The sequence below is a fragment of the Coenobita brevimanus genome, chromosome 27, assembly GCF_032717465.1.
Source record: "Coenobita brevimanus isolate Jiangsu-jjx chromosome 27, ASM3271746v2, whole genome shotgun sequence".
In the NCBI taxonomy this organism is placed as follows: Eukaryota; Metazoa; Arthropoda; class Malacostraca; order Decapoda; family Coenobitidae; genus Coenobita; species Coenobita brevimanus.
In genome coordinates, this window is record NC_136980.1 from 7462375 (window position 1) to 7487385 (window position 25011).

General features: G+C 42.1%; 1 protein-coding gene across 1 annotated transcript in view; it reads left to right on the forward strand.

Annotated features, from left to right (window-relative positions):
• LOC145394560 (retinoid-inducible serine carboxypeptidase-like) overlaps positions 1 to 25011 on the forward strand; it is a 79818-nt gene that overhangs the window by 48086 nt on the left and 6721 nt on the right. Inside the window, exons 7-9 of the mRNA XM_080268401.1 lie at positions 14081 to 14254; positions 15119 to 15196; positions 15945 to 16102. Coding sequence (XP_080124527.1) covers positions 14081 to 14254; positions 15119 to 15196; positions 15945 to 16102 — 410 coding nt within the window. The remainder of the gene's footprint in view (positions 1 to 14080; positions 14255 to 15118; positions 15197 to 15944; positions 16103 to 25011) is intronic.

Here is a 25011-nt window from a genome sequence, read left to right on the forward strand (position 1 = left end):
GGTTGCACAGACACATGATTTGCAGACCATATAAGGTGCTTCATACCATTGACTAACCTTGCCATACATCTAGGAATATATGGAATCTGTCTGTCTGCACAGCACCTCAACATTTGTGGGATCAGCATCTACAATTTCATCTGTCCACAAGGAAGTCTCAGTGTTTTAGATATATCCATCCATCCAACATCCAGTCCTTTGTTGTCCCATGAGGAGCAGGCTATGCAAGTTGGTCCTGACATTTAAGATGAGAGAGACCAGCCTCGCTCATCTCTAAGTGGCATTACATGAGCAGTGAACCCCAATCACCCCTTGGATATAAACCTACAAAGGCTCAATCTGATTGGAGCACCTTAATTACCTACTAAACCACCAGGCACCCTAATTTGGTTATATGGTTACCAGCCAGCATTATAAATGTCTTCCTGGTGTACTGGAAACCATTTGGCTTGTCACTCAGTGTAGAGTCATCCATCGGCAGAAGGAAAAGGAAAGATTGAAGGAAAGAAAGACAGAAGAGGGAGTGTAAAGTCACCCATAGACAGAAGGAAGAGGAAAGAATGAAGGAAACAAAGACAGAAGAGGAAGGAAGGGTGAGAGGAAATGGTAGACACCCAAAGCAGCACTACATTGAGTGAGGATGGTGAGTGCCCCCATCTGCCACAAGTTTCAGATATGTAAGTAAGGAAAAATGAGTTTTTCAACTAGTGTGCCAAGTGGCAGCACTGATTGCATCTTCGTACAGTACCCACGGAAAGTCTTCGGACTATGGGTCCCTTTTATTGAGTGGCTGGGAGTCATCAGACTTTCCACTTAACCACCCTACCGAATGCACATATCTCGCATTATTGATACTTGGCAACTCTCCCTGATGCTTCTATCACCATGGACTGTAGGGCATTGTTGCCAGGAGTGCGTGTTTTGTGCCAGATTGGGTGACATTTGGAAATGATTTGCACATAAATTTGAACGGCTGCATGTTGCTCCTTTTTGGGCGATTTTGAAAATGACTGGGAGTGTGTTGGGTGATTTTGTCATGGATATAATGCTCATGAAAAAAAATAAAAAGACATGGTGTATGCCAAATGTACAGTTGCGACCAGATGACTCGAGGCCACCTAGTCCACCAACATGTTGGTGTTTTATCTGGCAACAGTGGTAGCTGTGAACTTGACCAAGATTCAGGCAGCTGTTCAGGCAAAAACAAACTCAGTGATAATTTGTCAATGTGCAGTTCCAACTGGTCTCCAATCAACACCATGCAAGTAAATGTATTATACTGATAAATGATTAACGTGTCATACACGTGGTAGATATATTTACTGTATAACCATAGTACCAGCTATTACAACACAGGAATCCAAATAGTGGTGCGTTCATTCATGTGAGACACACGGGTATCCTGCGTGTGCAGCTCCATCACCACCTTGGTTTGTGACGTAGGCACCATGTGACGTCACGTATGGGGGGTGGAGATTAGTTGACCCGTTCATGATGATAAACATTTATAGACAGTAATCGTTCGACTTTATCACTCGAATATTAAAGACACGTTGGTTTTCTATGTCAGAATAAACCTATTACAACCTCTAATCTCATACGTTAAATACTGCAGCCAACCACTTGCCCCCTCCCCGCCCTTCCCTTTTGGTGGACTAGGTGGCCTCGGGTCATCTGCTCGCAACTGTACCAGTATTACTCAGTAATCCTTACCCTGACACTCCCCTCACACATTGTGAAGCCTCAACTAATTAGCACCTCTACCTTACCTGATTTCCATGATTCCAAGTGTGTGTGTGTGTGTGTGTGTGTGTGTGTGTGTGTGTGTGTGTATCTAATTGTATTTACTTGTGATATACAGGAAATGAGCTGCACTCGTGGGGTCCTGTCTCTGTTTCTCAATAAGTCAAATTTAGCTTTAAACTCGTTTAAGTTTTTAGACTGGACGATCTCTTTGTCCAGGCTATTCCACAGGTCCATACATCTATAAGGAAAACTATATTTCTTGACATCTTTCAAGCAGCTTGTCTTCTTCAGTTTCATTCCGTGTCCTCTTGTTACTCTCATATCCCATAAAAACAGATCTTCTTTGTCAGTTTTATCTACTCCCATCATTGTCCTGAACACGGCAATCATGTTGCCTCTCTCCTTTCTTCCAAGGAAGGCAAATCTAGCTTTTCCAGCCTCTCTCTGTATGACAGATCTGCCAGACTGGGGACCATCTTGGTTGCTGTTTTTTGTATTCTCTCAAGCTTGTTTATATCTTTCGTTTTGTGTGGGGAGCACACTACTGCTGCATATTCTAACCTGGGGCGAATCATGGGCATGATCAATTTTTTCATCATCTCCTCATCCATACAATGAAAAGCAACTCTTATATTAGTCAGGAGTTTATATGTCTCTCTAACTGTCTTGTTAATGTGTTTTTCAGGTGACACACTGTCCTGGACCATCATTCCCAAATCTTTCTCTTCTCTCGCTTTTGTGATTGGTTCATTACCCATCAAATAATTCAGTGATGGCCTCTTGGAACTTTTACCCATTTCCAGTATATTACATTTCTTTGCATTGTATTTCATTTCCCACATCCGGCTCCAGTCGTGTATCCTATCCAGATCCTCCTGCAGCGTTTTACAATCCTCCTCAACCTCTACCTTCCTCAAGATATTTTGCATCATGAGCAAACAGACTTGCATAACTGTTCACTCCATCTACCAAATCGTTTATGTAAATCAGGAACATTACTGGTGCCAACACCGAGCCCTGTGGGACTCCACTTGTTACTTCCCTTCGTTCAGACATCCAATCCATTATTACTGTCCTCATTTGTCTGTCTCTCAAAATGTCTCTCATCCGTTCCAGGAGGTTCCCCTTCAATCCTCCTATATGCTCTAGTTTCCACATTAGTCTCGTATGGGGTACCTTGTCGAAGGCCTTCTCGAAATCTAAATGCACACAATCCACACAACAGTCTCTCTCCTGAAGCACATCAATTGCTCTTAAGTAAAAACTCAACAGGTTGGAAACACATGACCTTCCACTTCTGAATCCAGACTGACTATTCGCCAAGATATTCATCTCTTCCAGATATTTTATCCATCTATCTTTCAGAATTCTCTTGCACAATTTTGCGACTATGCTGGTTAGGGACACTGGTCTATAATTCAGGGGTTCTTCCTTGTTTCCTCCCTTATAAATTGGTACCACATTTGCTCTCTTCCATTCTTGAGGCACTTTCCCCTCTTCCAGAGAACACACAATTAAATTGTGAGTCTTATCTGCCAGCTGTTCTCTGCATTCCTTCAGTACCCAATTAGAGATTCCATCTGGTTTTGGGGTTTTCCTTACATCTTGAGTTTCCAGGATATAATACACTTCCTGTACTTCCACTTTTATATCTTTTATCACTGCATTTCTAGTCACTCCCTCCCCTTCCACAAACTCCTTTTCATTAGTGAAAACTGATTGGAAACAAATTTTTCATTATTTCTGCTTGCATTGCCACATCTTTATAGACCTCTCCATCTGCTTTCAGTTTGGTGATTCCTTCCTTTTGTTTCAGTTTGCCATTGACTAATCTATAAAACAGTTTGGGTTCATCCTTACATTTTTGTATTATACCTTTGTCAAAATTCCTTTCTTCCTCCCTACGTATTCTTGTGTATTCATTTCAAGTTCTTTTATATTGTGTGTGTGTGTGTGTGTGTGTGTGTGTGTGTGTGTGTGTGTGTGTGTGTGTGTGTGTGTGTGTGTGTGTGTGTTCTTACCTAATTGTATCTTTACAGGAATGAGTCAAGCTTGTACTGTTCCGTGTCTTAAACCATATTTATCGTACATATCCTTAAATTTGTGAATTGATTTGGCACACACTATTTCATTCTGTAGTGCATTCCATTGATCAATTGCTCTGTTTGGGAAACTGAATATCCTTACGTCTTTATCACCTCTCTTCTTATGCAGTTTTTTGCAGTGTCCTGTTGCTGATGCTTCTCTATATGTTAAGTAATCATTTATGTCTATTTTCTCCTTCCCTGATATGCACTTATATAGCATTATCATGTCACCTCTTTTCCTTCTTTCCTGTAGTGTTGGTAGATTCAGTTTATTTAGTCTTTCTTCGTAGCTTAGGTCCCTTAAGCTTGGTATCCATCTTGTAGCGGCCCTTTGAACTTTTTCTATCTTGTCTATGTGTTTTTTGAGATGGACTCCAGACTACTGATGCATACTGCAGGGTTGGTCTAATGAATGATGATATTATCCTTCTTAGCATGTCTTAATTTATGTATGTGAATGCTATTCTCATATTTGCAAGCAGTGTATACATGTTCCATACCTTCTCGCTGATGTGGTCAGCCTGAGATAGTCTGTTATTGATAATCACACCTAGGTCCTTCTCTCTTTCTGATGTGTGTAGGGTTTTATTTCCTAACGTATAATCCCAATCAGGTCTTTTTCCACTTTTACCAAACTTGATTACATGACACTTGTCCACACTGAATTCCATTTGCCATGTATTACTCCATTCATGGAGTTTATTTAATTCTTCTTGTAGCTCTTTACAAGAGTCTGTGTTAGTAATTCTCCTTTGTATTTTTGCATCATCTGCAAACATATTCAGATAGCTTTCATTTCCAGTGTTACTGTTTATATCATTTATATACGCTAAAAACATGATTGGTGCCAGCACTGAACCCTGTGGTACTCCACTAGTCACTTCTTTCCATGATGAGTAGTGTCCCCTTAGTACTGTTCTCATTTTTCTTTTTATGAGAAAATCTTGCATCCAACAAAACAGTTTGCCTCGAATTCCTCCTTGACGGTACGGTTTCCATAAAAGTCTTTGGTGTGGTACTGTGTCAAATGCTTTCTTGAAATCTAAATAGATACTGCCCACCTATCCTTCTCTTTCCTGTATTGTGTTTGTTACTCTGTCATAGTAGCTCAACAGATTAGTAACACATGATTTTCCTTTTTTGAAACCAAACTGTCTTTCTGTTATCATACTGTGTTCTTCTAGATGATTTACCCAAGCTTTTCTTATAAGCTTTTCTAATATCTTGCTTACAACACTGGTCAGTGATACTGGTCGTTAGTTGAGTGGATTTTGTCTATTTCCTTTCTTGAATAAGGGGACAATATTTGCTTTCTTCCAAATATCAGGTAGTTTACCTTGACTCAAGGATTTCTTGAAAATTAAAGATAATGGTTTACGTAACTCCTTTGCACATTCTCGTAGTACCCAACATGAAATTTCATCAGGACCACTTGCTTTTCCTCTGTCTAATTTACTTAACTCCTCCTGTATTACTTTTTCTGCTATTTGTATATCTGGTAGTATGTGTGGACATGCATGTTCCACATAGTCCCTCTCAAAATTTTTTTCTCCTGTAAAAACTGATTGGAAATTCTTATTTAGCACTTTACAAATATCTTTCTCTCGTGTATAGGTGATTCCCTCATCCGTAATGGATTGTATTATATCTTTTACTTTGGTTTTGCTTCTGATGTAGCTGTAAAATAGCTTTGGTTGATCACTACTTTTATTTATTATATCCTCGTCAAACTGTTTTTGGGCTTCCCTCCTTATTCTTGTATAATCGCTTCTTGCCTGTTTGTAATTATTATACACCCTTTCACTATTGTGTCTTCTGTATCTATTCCACAACAAATCTCTTCTTTCTTTTGATTTTTTTACATTCTGTATTGAACCATTTCTGTATTTTCTTATCTGCTTCTTTATGCTGTGGGATGTACTTCTGGACTCCTATTTCATAAAATTCACAGAATTTTTTATATACAGCATTTAAATCTTGTCCTCTAAGCTCATTTTCCCAACCAACTTCTAAGAAATACTTCTTTATGTCTTGATAATTTCGTATAGTTTAGGCTCTTTTTGTAACTTTCATTGCTGTTAACTATGTATCCATACATTTTATTTTTTAGTATCTCCTCCACAGTGTTTACACTCTGGAAAGTTACCTTTAGAGGTCTTGTCTTGCTTTTCTCGTATTTCCCTAACCTTTTGTGTTTGGACATGTGAAGAGAATGGAGAATGAAAGACTGACTAAGAGGGTGTATGTAGGTGAGGTGGAGGGAGGGAGAGGGAGAGGTAGACCGAGGATGAGGTGGAGGGATGGAGTTGAGAGGTATATGAGGGAGGGGGGGGTGAGTTGGGGGGAGGGTAGTCAAATGGTGGGTGACAGAGCGACTTGGAGGCGTTTTGTCTGCGGCCACCCTTTGCGGGATTAGGGCATCGGGGAGATAGATAGATAGATAGATTTTGTGTTCCTCTATATCTTTACTACAGATTTCCTCTGATACTTCTTTCAGTAATGCTTTTTTGCTCTGCCCTTGTTTCTAAGCCTTTCTTTACTTTCACCATTTCAGCATACGTAGTTTCCACATCATTTTTGTAGCTTTGCACAGCTTCATTCACCTGTGTTATCTTCTCCTCAATATCACTGCTATGGTCTATCACACTGCTTACTTGCCTAATTGTATCATTTTTGAACTCTTCCATAATACTCTCGTGATTGACTACTGTCAATGTGTGTGTGTGTGTGTGTGTGTACCATCTGACTTGCAAATTTATAGCAGTCTGCCACAGCTCCATGACGTAAGACTGCTGTCTAGGTCTTTGTATTGAGATTCACCCTAACCACAGTGATATAATATTATGTTCTAAATATTCAGTATGTTTTAGTTCAAGCATTTTATCATTTACAAGTCATTAGAATGAGGGACACGACTGTATCTTTGAAAATAATTACACAGCCTTAGTTCATGCTTAAAATGGTAGAGAAATAAGTGCTAGCATCTAGGGTCACTGGGTAAAACAAACAAGCAAGTGCTTTCTCAGTCTTTATGTGGAGTTGTGTAGAGAATGTGCATACTTATATATGCACATTTTATGTTTGTTATGACAGAGTCCCTAGAGAGGTGGTGAAGTGGGCAATGAGAAAGCTACGCTTGGAGGAGTGGCTGGTTAGGGTGGTTATGGCCATGTATGTGGGTGCTCACACCCAGGTGAGAGTGAATGGAGATTTGAGTGATGAGTTTTCCGTGAATGTTGGTGTGCATCAGGGGTCAGTCTTGAGTCCCATGTTGTTTATCATGGTACTTGAAGCCCTTTCACGTGACTTTAGAAACGGACTCCCATGGGAGTTGTTGTATGCTGATGATTTGGTGTTGATTGCAGAGAATGAAAGGGAGGCGGAGGAAAGGTTTAGGAAGTGGAGAGATGGTATGGGGCAAAAGGGTTTAAGGGTAAATGCAGATAAAACAAAAGTGATGATATCCAGGGCTGGTGGCGGTACTGTCAAAGACGAGGGAGAGTGGCCATGTGCAGTTTGCCACAAGGGCGTGGGAAGTAATTCCATCTTGTGCGGTGTGTGTGATAAATGGGTGCATAAGAGATGTAGTGGTATCAGAGGTAGACTGCGAGATAATGCTGATTTTATGTGTACGGCATGCCGGGGTGAGCAGGTGGAGATCGTCAGACGTGAAAGAATTGAACTTGCTGGTGAATCTCTTGAGTGTGTGGAAGAGTTTTGTTATTTAGGAGACATGTTGTGTGCTGGAGGTGGGGCTGGAGCTAGCTCTGTGGCTAGGGTGAGAAGTGGTTGGAAGAAGTTCAGGGAGCTCTTGCCTCTCCTGACATTGAGGGGGCTCTCCCTACGTGCTAAGGGGTCTTTGTATGCAGCGTGTGTTAGGAGTGTAATGCTGTATGGCAGTGAGACCTGGGCAGTGAAGGAGGAAGACATTCGCCGGCTCAGACGTACAGAAATGACAATGATTAGGTGGATGTGCAGTGCGTCCCTGCGTCCAAGGCCTGGAGGGGCTGGGTTTACAATGGAAGAGTTGAGAGGTAGGATGGGACTGGACTGTATTGGTGTTGTGATGAGGAGAGGTAGATTGAGGTGGTTTGGACATGTGGAGAGGATGGGGGATGATAGTTGGGTGAGGAAGGTGAGAAGTGTTAATATTGGGGGTGGGGTTGTGAGGGGTAGACCGAGAAAGACATGGGACGAGGTCATTAAGTGTGACCTTAGGGTTAAGGGACTGAACAGGGAGGCTGCAATGGATCGTGCAGCATGGAGAGCCGCCATTAGGTGACCAAGGCCGACACATGCAAGCATGTTGGAGCCTTTAAAAACGAAAACGAAATGAATGATCATTGATGCTGGAGATGGGGTGACAGTCAGTGAAACTGTTAGATGAACCATGAATGAGCAAGGGATCCATCCACAGCCAGAGACAGAGTCATCCAGTCCAACACTGCAGAAAACAGAATATGGAATTTTGGACTCTTGTTGCTTGCGGAATTTTTCCATTGTGCTCCTAGGTTTTTATGATGCTGTTCAGTGGAGAAACTTCAAAGGCACCAAAGTTAAAAATATTCTTTGTGTAACCTTCATTTTTTTGGTTTATCAAGTCTGGCAAATTCAGATTTACTCCACAGAGCTTCTCATGTACAGAATGCACCTTTTCCTGTCTGTTGTCTTTTCCCACATAAATATGATCACAACCCTTGTTTTACAAACTAACTAAACTTGTAGGGACATTATCATGTCAGTGTCACATCGTCTTATTCTTGGTTCAGTTGCTTAAAAATATATAAAGATACCAAATGTTAAATAGCTGACCGAGAGAATAGGGGTGCAGTAAGCTCACAACAATGCAAAGTTATATGGGCAGTCCTTCAGTCATACTCCTGGATCCTGTAATGGGTAACTTCATCAATCCTGTTTTACCATATATACAATAGACAGGAGTGTAAGGGCCTGGGGCTAGGCTACTCAATCATGACAGTCCATATCCCCTCTGGCCTTGTTCCTCACAGAACCACAAATCTCTCCCTTTACCAAAATATCCCCATTTTGTTGTCCTGGTTACCATCTCCTCACAAACTTCCGTAGCAAGGGTGGCACCTCTTGTTATATCAAATGTGAATATGCAGTTGACACTTTTAAACTTCAACAAATATCGATTACTCACTCAATAAACTAAATTATCTAAATATTACCAGATATATCTGTGTAGTCTATTGCTCCCCCAATGCTCCTTCAGAACCCAGTGTTTTTGACTCCATATCCACACAGTTGAGTAACCTTAACCTTGCCCTTAGCACTGGAATTGCCATTTTGGGTGAATTCAACGTACATAATGTGGAAAAGTTTCTTGGGAAGAGAAAGAAGTTGTATGCGGCCTTCATGGATTTAGAGAAAGCATATAACAGGGTGTATAGACAAGGATTGTGGAAAGTATTAAGAATATATGGAGTAGATGGGAAGTTGTTGAATGCTGTGAAGAGTAGGCTATGTATGAGAGTGCTAAGGCTGCAGTGCGTGTGGGTAATGAACTGAGTGAATTTTTCTACTTGAAGTTTGGATTGAAACAGGGTGTCAATGATGTCTCCATGGTTGTTCAATCTGTATATGGATGGGTTATAAAAGAGATACATGGTAGGGCAGTGGATGTTGGAGTGGCCATAATGAGAGAGGGTAGTGTTTGGAAACTCCCTGTACTGTTGTTTCCAGGTGATACTATGTTGTTAAGGGAAGATGAAGGGGAGCTGCAAGGCTTGGTGGATGAGTTTGGGAGAGTATGTAAGAAACGTTAAAGGTGAATGTAGGAAAGAGTGAAGTTATGGTCTTTGAGAGAAATGAAGTCAGTGAATGTACAGTGAGGTTGCATGAGGAGGAAATGGAAAATGTGAGTGCGTTTAGGTATTTGGGTAGTGTGATGAGTAAGGATGGAAGTTTGGAGGGTGAAGTGCTTGAAAGGGTACAACAAGGAAGAAAGGTTGCTGGTTCCTTGAAAGTAGTGATAAGAAACAGGGAAGTGATCATGGAAGTGAAAAAGTTATTACATGACAGTATTGTGATACCAACTCTAACACATGGAAGTGAAGCTTGGACCTTGTTGGAGGGACAGAAGTCAAGAGTGAGAGCCGTGGAAATGAGTTATTTGAGAGGAGCATGTGGAGTCACATTGAGAGAGAGACTGACAAATGAGGATGTGAATGAGCACTGTGGTGTGGATGTGGATGTGATAGGAAGCGTTAGAAGAAACACATTGAGGTGGTCTGGCCATGTGGAGAGGATGGAGAGTGAGAGACTGATGAGGAGAGTGTATGTGAGTGAGGTGGAGGGGGGAGAGGGAGGGGGAGGCCAAGGATGAGATGGAGGGATGGAGTGGAGAGGTATATGAGAGAGGGGGCTGTGAGCTGGGAGCAGGGCAGTGAAATGGCAGGGGACAGGGCAACATGGAGGAGCTTTGTTTGTGGCCACCCCCTATGGGGTTAAGGCATCTGGCAGTAGACAGATAGATTGATAATTTTTGCATTCTGCTAGGACTGATGATGCTGGTCTAGAGTGCAAGCTGTTTGCAGAATTGTTTAATCTCATGCAGTTGGTAACTAACCAGAATACATGATAATCCTGACCATAATGCTTATCTCTTAGATCTATTCCTGGCAAATAATCCAGATCAGTACAGGATAGAGGTACTGTCACCACTTGGATCCTCTGACCACAATCTCATACAAGCCTCATTAGTCAGCACCCCCAAACCTCCCCAATCTGAACCTCTCAGGGTGACCCAATGGCAAATTGATAGGGCAAACTGGGATGGAATTAGAAATTATCATGCTGACATTCCATGTCAGTCTTTCTTCTCTAGTGATGTCAGTTCTACCCAGTCCCACATTAATGACCTAATACTAGCTGGTATGGATTTATTCATGCCAAGTCCACAGTTCACTAAAAGATTGAACTCTTCAAAGTGGTTTGATAGAATCTGTGTCAGAGCAACGGCCCAAAAGTCATTAGCATATAACTCTTACTTAAAATAAAAACTTCTGAATCACTGTTAATTTAAAATTGCTAGAAACCATGCAAAAGCTGTAATAAATCTTGTTAAATCAAACTTTCTTCAAAATCAATTATCAGAACTACTTAACAACCCTAATGACAACAGAATATCCTGGTCAACTCTCAATTCTTTCAATAATAACTTTAACAAGTCATCATCCACTCCCCCACTAAAATCTTCAGATGGCACCATTACAAATTACCCGTGTGGGAAAGCAGATATCTTTGCCAGTACTTTTGCCAGAAATTCAACCATGGAGGAAGTCGGCCTGAACGTCCCAGTGCTAGAATTTGACTCTCCTGAAATTGTTCCCCTTAAAATACAGGAAAGATATGTAAAATCCATCCTAGACATTTAACCAACCAACAAATCTCCGGGCCCAGATGGAATTCCTCCAATTGTTCAGAAAAAGTGTTCCCCAGAACTTTCCTCTGTTCTAGCTAAATTATTCAGACTATGCATACTTACTTCTTCATTCCCTAATTCATGGAAAGAAGCCAATATCCACCCAGTTCCAAAGAAAGGAAGTTACTCTGACCCCTCTGATTACAGACCAGTAGCTGTCACATCTTTCCTTGGTAAAGTATTTGAAATCATAATTAAGAAGCACATAGTTAAACATCTTGAACCCAACAACTTAATTAGTGATAGGGAATATGGTTTTCACCACAAAAGATCCACCATTGACATACTCAGTCTCCTGATTCATACCGTCCACCAATCAGTCGACCAACATGGGGAAACTCATGCAGTAGCCCTTGATGTTTCTAAAGCATTCGACAGTGTGTGTCACCGTTCCCTGCTGTCCAAACTCCCTTGTTATGAACTAACGTCTTTTGTTCCTCTGCCTTCCTCATATTGAGTAAAAGTAGATGATGTATATTCCAAATTCCACTCAGTTAATGCCGGCATGCCACAGGGATCAGTTCTGGTGCCAGCCATGTTCCTGATTCATATTATGGAGCATCAGTTCATTTTTTTTGGTTGAAAATGAAATTATGCATCAATTTACATGAAAGTTTATTGGTTAATAGCTATATTTGGCAAAACTAATCCCTGAGCTTTATTTGTAAATGATTAATTTAATCACTAATATTTTTAAAATGATTATATGATTACTCACTTAGGAGCAGTAGTCAGTGAAAGTTAGGTTAAATATATGAAGATTTTACTGAATATTTTTCTTTTTTTCATGTATCGTCCTGAAACTTTCTACACGCTTAAGTAGGTATCATAGCTATTATCCAGTAAAATTTCATGTAGATTGATGCATAATTTCATTTTCAACCAAAAATCTGAACTGACGCCCCCCATTGATCTCGTCTGTCACCCACAATTCCATCCATTCATATGCAGATGACTCAACACTTCATACTTCATTCACACTGAAACACCCATTTACAAAGTCTAATATCTCTAACTCTCAACTCAGTACAGCCGTCTCCATAAATCAAGACATATCTATAATCAATGAATGGGGACAAAACAACCTTGTCTCATTTAATGCTAGTAAAACCAAATATATACAGTTAACTAATAGACAGATATTGTGTGATTTGTATGTTGCCTTCAGTGCTACTAATATTCCCATCTCCATAAGTATTGAAATTCTCGGTGTCTCACTTAACAATGCCCTCAGCTGGACCGCTTATGTCAGATCACTTTTTTTTTTTTTAACGTCCCCCACTCTGGGCAAAGGCTTCAGGGCTTATCCCCAAGCCCCAGTAGTCCTCCTTGGGGCCCAGTAGTCCTGCTACACCTCCACGTGTCACCACTTCGGTGCTAACACCCACCATCCATATTGCACACATGCTAGGGCTGTCTCATACAGGACAGGTGTACTGGTATTAGCAGGGGTATTTTTACATGTCGGCGGGTCTTCTGATAGATCAGTAAAGTCTGCTTTTTATGAAATTCAAATCCATAAATTGTTCCCTGCCCCAACTGGGATTCAAACCTGGATCCATTAGGACTGCAGGCCACCTCTTTACTGATTCAGCCACCGCCTCCCCCAGGACAGCCTCAAAGAAACTTGGATTATTGAACAGAGTTCGTAACTTCTTCACTGACGAGCAGTTAGCCATAATTTATGAGTCATGTGCGTTCTCAGCTTGAATATTGCTCACCCTTGTGGAATGAATGTGGCGAGGTTGCATTAAAGTAGGGGTTCCCAACCTGGGGTAAATTACCCCAAGTGGGGTAATTTGGTCTTTTGTGAAGGGTAATGGGGGAGGTAACAAAAAAAAAAAAAATCTAAAAATCATATCAGTTATGATAGACTTTCAGACCTATACTAAAATTCAGAGATGAATGTTTAAAGTCATGTTAATTTGGTATTAGTGTTAATAATAAAAATAAATTACTCCTTGCAATAACTCTCTTGGTTTTAGCCTAACCTTTAATTAAGTCCTACATTCAAACTAAAATCTAGGCATCAAAATGTTAAGCAGCTAAAATGCAATTGTGGAAACATAAGCAATGAGGGGTAATGAGTGAAGGGAGGTGTGGAAAATGGGGTAATGGGTAAATAAAGGTTGGGAACCCCTGCATTAAAGCAACTAGACAAAATTCAGAACAGAGCTGTTAGAATTATTAATAACCCTACTGTTACAAATAAACTACCTCCCCTACAAGTAGGAAGGAATGTTGCCTCCCTTGCATTATTTCAGATACTTTTATGGCAAATGCTCTGACGAAGTTGCGTCCATTGTGCCACCTCTCCATGCCTTCCCTCATGCTACATGGGCATCTGGTAGTGCTCATGACTGGAATGTCACACAGCTGTATTGCGGAACTTCTGCCTATCAGAATTCTTTTATTCCCCAAATTGCATCTCTCTGGAACTCGCTTCCCTGGAGTTGTTTCCCCCCAAACTCCAACCTACAGCTGTTCAAGTCCAACTGTTACACCTATTTTATGAATGGAGGATGCCAGTAATCTGGTGAAAGGATTATTTTTTTTTATGCATTTGTTTTTGCTTCCTCTTCTGTTAAAAAAAAAAAAAAAAAAAAAAAAAAAAAAAGGGAGTGAAGACCAGCCTCTTGTCCGAGTGATAGTGCATTATATGTAAACCTCAGCCACTCCTTATAACACTGAAAAATTATCTGGGCAATACTGTACTTCAGTAATATTTGTAGATCATGGGTAAACCCCTTTCAGATATTCTCGTATCTACCCCTAATCCCCCCTACTCTGACCATTCCAGAGTCGCTGTACAACCGTCATGTTTTGGAACACTCTGACCCACTGGACAGGCTGATGAACGGACCCATACGAGACAAACTCAAGGTTATCCCGAAGAACGTCACTTGGGGAGGACAGAGCAAGATGGTTTTTGATGCTTTGTCTGAGGATTTTATGTCATCTGCTGTAAAGAATGGTGAGATTGTTTTACATCAATATACTGGTGTATGAAGCATAACTTGCTGGGAGAAATGAAAGGTGGAATATCGAGCTTGATTCTGTTCCACCTTTCGGTTTTCCTACGGAGTTGAACTTCATACATCACACATACTTGTGAATTATTTTTTATGTATGTATGTATATCTGTCTATCTGTATCTATCTCTCTAGATATCTTTTTGTCTGCCTATGTATCTCAATCCATCTTTCTAGGTATCTGTTTTTGTCTGCCTATCTATCTGTAGCCAAACCTTTCAGTCCTGGAGGATGTGGACACACACAGATTGCATCCAGATCACTCTGTTCTCCACCATCAGGCTGCCTTCCTTCCATTTTGCACCACTTGTATAATATCACCTGGGGAGGCCAGAGCAAGCTGTTTTTTTAGGCCTTATCTGGGGATCTTATGTCTATCAAGAATGGTGAGATTGTTTCAGAGGGGTGCCTTCATGCAGAGACACTGATATCACCGGGCAGCCCCACTGCCTGAATATGCAGACTTTGAACAGATAAAGCAAGTTGGTTTTTTAGGCCCTCTCCAAGGATATTGCATTTGTGTAGATTTTAAGATTCCAGGGGCTTGAATGATGAGTGAATGGGAGTGTGGCTCATTTAATTGGCACACTTTTGATAGTTCTTGATTTTTTTTTTTTTCTATACCCTACCTCATTCCATCTTCAGGTGGGAAAAGAGCTCTGGATGATGATGATGATGAATGTCAATGTACTGTACTTAACTTAAAATTTTCCTGTTGCCAGCGGAGTTCATGCTGAATATATAAACGCTGAAAATGGTTTGTGATGATGATATATTGTGCCTGACATAATACTCTGCATTTACAGTGGAATTGTTGCTGAACACATCAACAATGAAGGTGGTTGTTTACAATGGACAGCTGGATTTGATTGTTTGTACTCCAGGTAAGCATGACTCCCTCTATCTATTTCTATCTGTGTGTGTCTGTTTGTACATCTATCTATATCTATATCATGTTTCTCTATCTATATATGTCTGTCTGTCTCACTATTTATTGTCAGTACTCCAGGTCAGGATGGCCTCTATGATATGTCTGCCTGTTTGTCAGTATACCTACCTATCTATCTGTTTATCTGATTGTCATTCTATTTCTGTCTTTCTCTGTGTCCATCTGCCTGCCTGTCTGTCTTCCTATCAGCAGATTATTAAGTTCAGAACATGTTGTTATTAATAGTTTAAAAACAATGAGCATTAATCATTCCAGTATTGTGTACTTGTCTGTGAGAGACCTAAGTTAATGTGTAACCATCTTCATTAATCCCTAACCGTTTTATATTTGCTTCCACCATAATATTATATTTGTCGCAGAAATCTCATATTAAATAGTTAGATAACTGTATTTGTGTTCTTTGGCTGAGATGAAGCAAAGAATTTTGGAGGCATTTTAGATAAAGAGTTTGCTCATATTTTTGGAAGAATTACACCCACATAGCTGTTTATGTGGGAGGTGCAACAGAGGGAAAGGAGTGTTTGAGAGTTATGGAGGTAGCCTATGTGCGGACAAAGTGGCCTGAGGCAGCTCTTTCGTGACCAGCCCCTGTCTGAGGGTTCACAGGAGAAATAAGGCATTGGAGAGGACGATGATCATGATGACAATGATTATGATTTATTGTTATTATTTTACTTGTGCAGGTGCACAAAAATGGGTGGAAAACCTGCACTGGGCAGGCACAAGCCACTGGATCAGCGCCGTCCGCCACCCTTTAGAAGACTCCACAGGGGACACTGGAGCATTTGCTAAGGCCTTCAAAAACTTTACCTTCTACTGGGTGCTTAATGCTGGCCATATGGTGAGTTTTTAAAGTGGTTTTCATTGCAGGAGCCTGGTGGTACATTGGATAGGGTGCTGCAGTTTGAGTTCATTCCATGAGAGGTACTACATTTGCTAAGACATTCAAAAACTTATTCTTGCACTGGGTGCGTAATGCAGGTGATATGGTGTTGTTTATTAGATTCCTCACAGTACATTCTTACTCTGTAAATGGTAACAGACATTCAAGAACCTCCCTTTCACTTGTGTTATTCATTGCTGACCATATAATTTGTATATTTTTTCTACCAGACCATCCACTCACTCGATGTAGTGCAGCTCTCGGGTGTCTGCCCTTTCCTCTCCTCTCTCCATTCCTTCCTTCCTCTTCTGTCTTTCTTTACTCCATTTTTTCCTTGTCCTTCTGCCTATCGGTGACTTTACACTCTCTTTTGTCTGTCTTTCTTTCATTCTTTCCTCTTCCTTCTGCCTATGGGTGATTCTACACTGAGTGACAAGCCTAATGGTTTCATGTACACCAGGAAACCATATACTACACTGGGTGGTAACCATATAACCAAATTATGGCACCTGGTGGTTTAGTGGGTAATTACAGCACTCCAATCGGATTGAGCTGGTGAAGGTGTATATCCAAGGGGTGGTTGGGGTTATTGCTCATGTAATGCCACTGAGGGATGAGTGAGGCTGGTCACTCTCATCTTAAATGTCAGGACCAAATTGCCTAGCCCTGGGCGTCTACGCTTCTCATAGGGCAATGTAGAATTGGATGATGGGTGGATGGATGGATTTTTTACATTTTTTTATTAAAGGAGGTGCCAATGAATTAAAAAAAAAAAAAAAAAATCCCATATTATAATGTGGCCAGCACCTTCCCTGCTTTTGTACCAACACAAAATCCATCCATCCATCCATCATCCAGTCCTGTATTGCCCCATGAGGAGTGTAGGAGCCTGGGGCTAGGCAAGTTGATCCTGGCATTTAAGATGAGGGTGACCAGCCTCACTCATCCCTGATTGGCATTACGAGAGCAGTAAACCCCAACCACCCCTTGGATGTAAACTTGCACAAGCTCAATCCGAATGGAGTACCTTAATTACCCACTAAACCACCAGGCACCATAATTTGGTTATATGGTTACCATCCAGCATAGTACAGTACCCTCGCATCCAACACGCGTTAGTCCAGCACGATTCACGTCCAGCACGGAGAGCAAATAATTAGGATTATTTAATACGATTTAATTACTGCAACACGAGTGTGTTAGCATAACAAGCACAGAGCTCCGAGAAGTGGGCGAAATCCGCAGAGTTCACCTCTAGCACGATCACCCCTGGTCCAACTCGGTCATACTGGACATTCCCATGATGATGATAGCCAATGAAAACTTCTGATCAAGTAGCCTTCCCCGCCCGCTATCGTGACGTGATCGTGATGCTGCCCAATTAAAAACGCTTCTGCTGTCACGTGATGTTTTGTTTAAATTTCTCCCGCCATAGCGCCACTCAGTAACATAATTCGCATTGGAAAGTGCTTTTTTCTTGCTGCATTTTCTGCCCTTGTTACTGCATTTTTCCCTGCTCACGATGCCTAGGAAGCCTTCTGAGAACCCCAAGAAGCGTCGGCACCTCCCTCAGGCCACCAAGCTAGAAAGCATCGAGAGGAAGAAGAAAGGGGAGAGGAAAGTTGACATCGCCAAGGCCTACGACCTGAATGAAGCCAACGTGAGGACCATAATAAAAAACCAAGACAAGATCCTGGCAGCATTGAAGGCTTACAGAGTGCTAGGACAGGCAGAAGCAGGACCTTCCATGGGTGTGGACGAAGATAGTGATTCTGAGTGTGATTTCGAAGGATTTATGAGGGAGGTTGAGGAGGAGCAGCAGCCATTACCCGCTAGTGACACCAGCAGCCATCCTCCGGGGACCCAGTAGTACTACCTACAGCCTTGGATACCACCTTCCATTCCCAGCAAGCCCACCAACACTATCCTAAAAGGTTAGTTATCATTCATAGCACAGTACCATTTATTATAATTACAATAGTACCAATATATGTATAGGTATATGGTAGTTATTTAGGGTGACATTTCCTAGGGTTGCTGACATAATTAACTTTTCCCCATAAGCTCTATTGTTTGTCCAACACGTTTTTGGTCCAACACGTGACCCATGCATGACAATATTACCGAGTTGGACGCGAGGGTACTAATGATTTCCTGGTGTACGAGAAACCATTTAGCTTGACACTTGGTGTAGAGTCACCTGCAGACCGAAGGAAGAGGAAAGAAAGAAGGAATGATGGACATAAGAGGAAGGAAGGAAAGAGGGAAGAAAGAAAGGAAAGGGCAACCATCCAAGAGCAGCACTACATCGAGTGAGTGGATGGTGAGCTCCCCCACATATCACAAAATACAACTTGCAAATAATTGACTATGCCTACACTTCAATGCAGCCCCCTTTCCCCCCCCCCACACACACACACACCACAAAACATTTACTCACCGCATGCAAGGCCCAGGATGGGGATGTTGATGGTACGAACACCAGAACCCAGGCCCAAATGGGACATGGAAAACAAACTAAAGGCTTATGAAGAAGTAGTGAATGCTTTTCAGTATTGTAATAAAGTATATAAGCCATTTTGGAAGATTTGTCTCTTGTGCACACTGAATAGATAACTTAATATCAGGTAATTATTAATAACAGCATATGATTGGAAGTGGATGGGGGAATATTGTGCCAGTATGGCTGATGAGGTGCCCTTCATCCACCCACTTAGTGTTGTGGTGAGTGGCAAGCCAAGTGATTGCCTGTAAACCAGGAAATCATTTACAACGCTGGGTGGTAACTTTATGACCAACCAACACGTGTTCCCTACATGACAACAGGTGGGTTGGCGGAGGATTAGTGCCCCTCCCCAGACAACAACTAACTAAAAATATGAACAAGAAGCCTCAGACCAGGACTGACCAACAGGTGATGATTAAGGACCGAACAAAGGACATGGTACGGATTGTGACGTGGAATGTAAGGGGTGCAAATGATGAGGTGAAAGAGAAAGAGATTGTCCAGGTGCTTTAGGGTGCAAAAGTGGATGTATGTTGATTAACTGAAAATAAATGGGGAGGTAAGAGTGTGAGAGAATGGGAGTATGGATGGGGTATATGCGCAGGAGTGGGTGAGAATGAGAGGGCAAAAGAAGGAGTGTTTATTGTTGTTTGCATGAGATAGAAGGAGAATATAAGAGAGTATGGATCAGTTGGCTCAAGAATTATGTGGGTAAGATTGAAAGTTGGACATAAAATGTTGGCGATTGTGTATATGTATGTGTATGCGCTAATGCAAGATTGTGCAAGCAGAGTGAAAGAAGAGTTATGGACAAATGTGGAAACGTACATGGAAAAGTTTGAAAAGAATGAGAGTGTTTTGATTGGAGATATGACTGGAAAATAGGAAAAATGAAGGTGGGTGGAGTAATTGGTGAGTGGGGTGTGCCTGCAGAAGTAGATGAGAATAGCAGTGTTCTAGTGGACATCTGTGCCACAAGGGGGTTGGTGATAGCCAATACCCTCTGCAGACACAAAATGATCCACAGGTATACATGGCGAGCAGTGAGAAGGGTGGATTGTGAACTGAATGGATGGAAGGCAGTGATTGATTATGTATGTGTGGATGACAGGATGAAAAGATGTGTAATGGATGCAAGAGCATATAGAGATTGGGGGAGTGAACTTTCTGACCACCACTTGGTGGTGAAAGTTACTGTTGAAATTAAGTGGAGGAATAGAAGAAGGGAAGGACAGGAGGAAGTAATTCTTACAAGGAGGGTGGAATGGTTACAAGAGGATGGAAAAAAGGCAGAATATAAAAGAGAAGTGGAGGAGCGATTGGGTAAATATGATTAGGAGCAGATTGGGAACGTGGAAGATGCAAGATATTCACAGAAGAAATCTGTGTGGCATGTGGGATGGTGTGTGGGGTGAAAAGACGATAGGGGGTTCAAGGAACAGCATGGTGGAATGAAGAGGTGAGACAGGCTGTGGCACAAAAGAAGAAAGCATATAGTGAGTGGATGAGAAACAGGGATGTGGGGGAAGTTTAGAGACAGAAGAGAGAGTTATATGTTGAGAGGAAGAGAGAGGTGAAAAGATTAATAAGAGAGAGTAAAAGGAGAGTGGATGAGGAGGTTGGAAGGAATTTGAGTGTAAAGTGATGGGAATGTAAGAAAGTGTTCTGTAAAGAGGTAAAGAGAGTTAGACAGGATGTTAAAGAAGCTAGTCGGGGAGTGAAAGATGAAAATGGTACAGTAGATTACTAGTGGAGAAGGGAGAAAAAGTGAGCAGATGGAGAGAACACTTTAAGGAATTGTTGAACATAGAGAATAAAAGTAATGCAAGTATAAGTGGCAGGGGAATGGGTGGGAGAAGGAGGGGTGTGAGAAGAGAGGAAGAAATCAGTAGGATGGAAGTTGTGGAAACAATGAGGAAGGTCAAAATGAGGAAAGCCCCAGGAATTGATGGACTGTTTGGTGAAATGCTGAAGCATGGGGGAGAGATAGTAGAATGGATGTGGAAGATGTGCAGATTGGCCTGGGAGGAGGGTAAAGCCCAGGAGGATTGGAAGTCAGGTATATTATTCCCCTGTAGAAAGGAAAAAGGGAAAACAAGGGTGTGGTAATCATAGGGGCATTTGTCTTAGTGTAATAGGAAAAGGATATGGTAGGATACTTATTGATGGAGTTAGGGAAATAACAGAGGAATTAGTTGGAGAAGAACGTGGAGATTTTGAGATGGGAAGAGGTTGTGTAGATCAGTTATTCATTCTTAGGTCTTCAGTGGAAAAGTTTATAGAGAAGGGAAATAAGTTGTATGTGGCCTTCATGGATTTGGAGAAAGTATATGACAGGGTGGGTAGACAAGGATTGTGGAAAGTATTAAGAACATTTGGAGTAAATGGGAACTTGCTGAATGCCGTGAAGAGTATAGATGAGGGTGCTAAGGCTGCAGTGCATGTGGATAGTGAACTGAGGGAATTTTTGTATCTGAGTGTTGGATTGCTCCCATCATCTCCAGACATCATCACCTGCTCCCCAAACCTCACCCCCACTACATCATGGAGAGTGGTCAAAACCCTAGGTTCTGATCACCTCCCAATCATCATCACTACCAAAACCAGAATCACCCCAGCTGGCCACAAACATACATACACTAATTATAAGAGAGCCAACTGGTAGGCCTTTGTAACTGAAACAGAACAACATCTTGAAACACTAAACAGTACACCCATCACAAACATCAACACCGCTGTGCACACTTTCAATACAATTATACAAAATGCAGATAAAAGACACATCCCTAGAGGCAACAGAAAGAGAGACAACCCCAATTTCACACCAGAAATTCAAGGCCTCATCAGACAACGGGACACATTGTGACACTCCCCAACACCCCATACACAAGACACCATACAACAAATACAAGAACTCAACACTCAGGTAAATAATAAAATATCAGAACAGCAAACACTAAACTGGAAAACTTTACACTTGACCACAAAACAAACATCAGCAAACTCTACAAAACACTAAACAGCATCACACTTTCCAACAGCAACACCACACAATCACACACTGCTATCACAACAACAGACACTGTACCCTCAAACAAACAACAAGCAAACACTCTCATCAATCACTTTTCACAAGTCAGCCATCTAAACCCCCATCCCGAAGACCGACGTATCATCCGACGTAAGAGACAGTTCCTCACAGACCCAGACTTCGCACCTTTCACTTACAACCAGACGAAGCACATCATTAACAGCCTCAAGCACTCATCTGCCTGTGGACCAGACAACATAAGCAACATTCACCTTAAACAGTTAGGACCACAAGCCATACAAGCACTCACCAACATATCAAACTACAGCTACTCACACAACATAATACCCAACATCTAGAAGCATGGCAATATCATCACTATCCCTAAACCCAACAAAGACCCCACGTTACCCTCCTCACATCGCCCCATCACACTCCTCTGCACCTCCTCTAAAGTCACTGAACGACTGGTACTACAACTAGTCACACCTCACATTCCCCTAGCCCAGTCACAACATGGCTTTAGGCCACTACACTCCACAAACACTCTTCTTACAGACCTTACGCAGAGAGTTTTCGATGGCATGAATTCAGCTAGGCCACCACACAGAACAATCCTAATCACACTAGACATTAGCAAAGCTTTTGATGCTATCCCCCACCACAACCTCACAAGCAAAGTACTCAACACAAACATGCACAATAACACAAAAAGATGGCTGGCAAACTACTTAGCAGGCAGATGTGCACACGTAACATTTGCCGGTCAGTCTTCTAACATCAGAAACTTCACAAACGGCGTCCCTCAAGGATCTGTTTTGTCCTCTACACTCTTTAACCTATACATGCCCGACGTACCCACACCCCACACACCACAGATACACATAGCTTCCTATGCAGATGATATAACACTTACATGTACGCACCAAAATGCAAACACAGCTGCACACATCATTCAACCGTACCTCAACACACTACACGAATGGTTCGCCACAAACAGGCTCAAAATAGCCCCAGCCAAATCTACAGTGACTCTTCTCACAAACTGGACAGCAGAACTCGGTCACATCCCACACCTCACCATAAACAACACACACACACACACACACACACACACACACACACACACACACACACACACACACACACACACACACACACACACACACACACACACACACACACACACACACACACACACACACACACACACACACACACACACACACACACACACACACACACACACACACACACACACACACACACACACACACACACACACACACACACACACACACACACACACACACACACACACACACACACACACACACACACACACACACACACACACACACACACACACACACACACACACACACACACACACACACACACACACACACACACACACACACACACACACACACACACACACACACACACACACACACACACACACACACACACACACACACACACACACACACACACACACACACACACACACACACACACACACACACACACACACACACACACACACACAAACACACACACACACACACACACACACACACACACACACACACACACACACACACACACACACACACACACACACACACACACACACACACACACACACACACACCTTGGTGTAACATACAATAAATCACTGTCATTTAAACAACACATCACAAATATTAAAAATAAAATAACACCAAGACTCAATGCTTTGAGGTCACTTGCCCATACAACATTCGGACACAACAAAGAAACCACCACCACAGTATACAAACAATACATACGTTCAGTGATGAATTATGTAAGCCCTGCCTGGGCTTCTAACCTCACCAAAACACACTACAACACACTACAGACCATACAGAACAAGACCCTAAAAATAATCACAGGCTGCACAGCTGCTACACCCACAGACCACCTACATCAAGAAACCAAAGTCTTCAAAGTCAAGGATCACCTAGACATGAGAGGCACCCAGTTTCTTGCTGCAGCCTCCACAAACCCACATCATCCACTACAGTACATGGCAGCACATCCACCCACACCAAGGAACATCAAAACAACACCCAGCACACGATATCATACACATATACTGTCATCTCTCCCCCCTCAGACCAGCTTTCAGAAGCATATCCACACTCAGATCACTCGCCGCTCCATTCAGTCACTTAAAGACAACACACATTTGCATGGACGGCCTCCTGACATCCACCCTTCTGAATCCTATCTTCCTCGTGAGGACAGGGCCCACCTGGCCAGGCTGAGATGTGGGCATCATCCAGCCCTCTTAAGCTACCAGAAGAGGCTGGATGACTCCATCGCTGATGCCTGTCCAGGATGCAACACAGCACCCCATACTATTAAGCACATTATGGAAGACTGCAGTGCACACAATCACCTGCACCAACAACACAACATGCACTCTTTGAGAGCTCTGTGGGAAAGCCTGGTCTCTGCCGTGGCCTTCCTAAGGGACTCGGGGCTGTTTGGCCAGACTGCCTAGGGAACAACTACTAATACTACTACTACAGGGATGTGTCATGCCTCTGTTGCAGTTAAAACCCAAAATTAGTCAGAACTGGTTTAACCCCTTAACCGGGGGGCGTAACTTTTGTGATGCTTGGGAGCAAGGGATCATACCGTGGGGCGTCACTTTTGTGATTGTGTTACTTTGAATTCGCCCAGGCTTTCAAGTGGTGGCTTGTATCATCTATCAGTACTGCCAATGTCCAACACTAGTCAGCACTCCTAATCTCATCTGTACTCCCATCCATTGTTGACAATTTAGCCATTTCTCCCCGTTCTTGACTTCCCTCCCTACCTCCCCTCCATTACCCTCTCCTCTCGCCTGCCCAGCCATGCTACGCTAAGTAAATCTTCCCTGGAATTTTCCACTGATTTCATCCATTGAAATAGCCCTATGTCCTATTCTTATACCAAATATTATATACAAAACAGAAATAAGGTAAGTGATAGTACCATACACCTGGAATTGGCTAATTATCACCTGACAACACCTCACGTGCACTCGTTCGCTAATTTTCGCTGTTTATTTCCCCTTGAAATATGCCGTATAATCTATTCTCATAATAAAAATATATATAAGAAAGGAAGGGAGAAGCCTAAGTGATACTTACATTCACCTGGAACTTCCTAATTTATTATGTATTGTCTAAATTTCCTGCCAATCATTTCATAGCGTATATATTAGCAGCTGTCACCACGCTGACATTGGCAGCATTGCACTCCCCCTAGGCCACCAGTCCACCACACTGTATTCAGTTTACTGTCGTCTTTCAA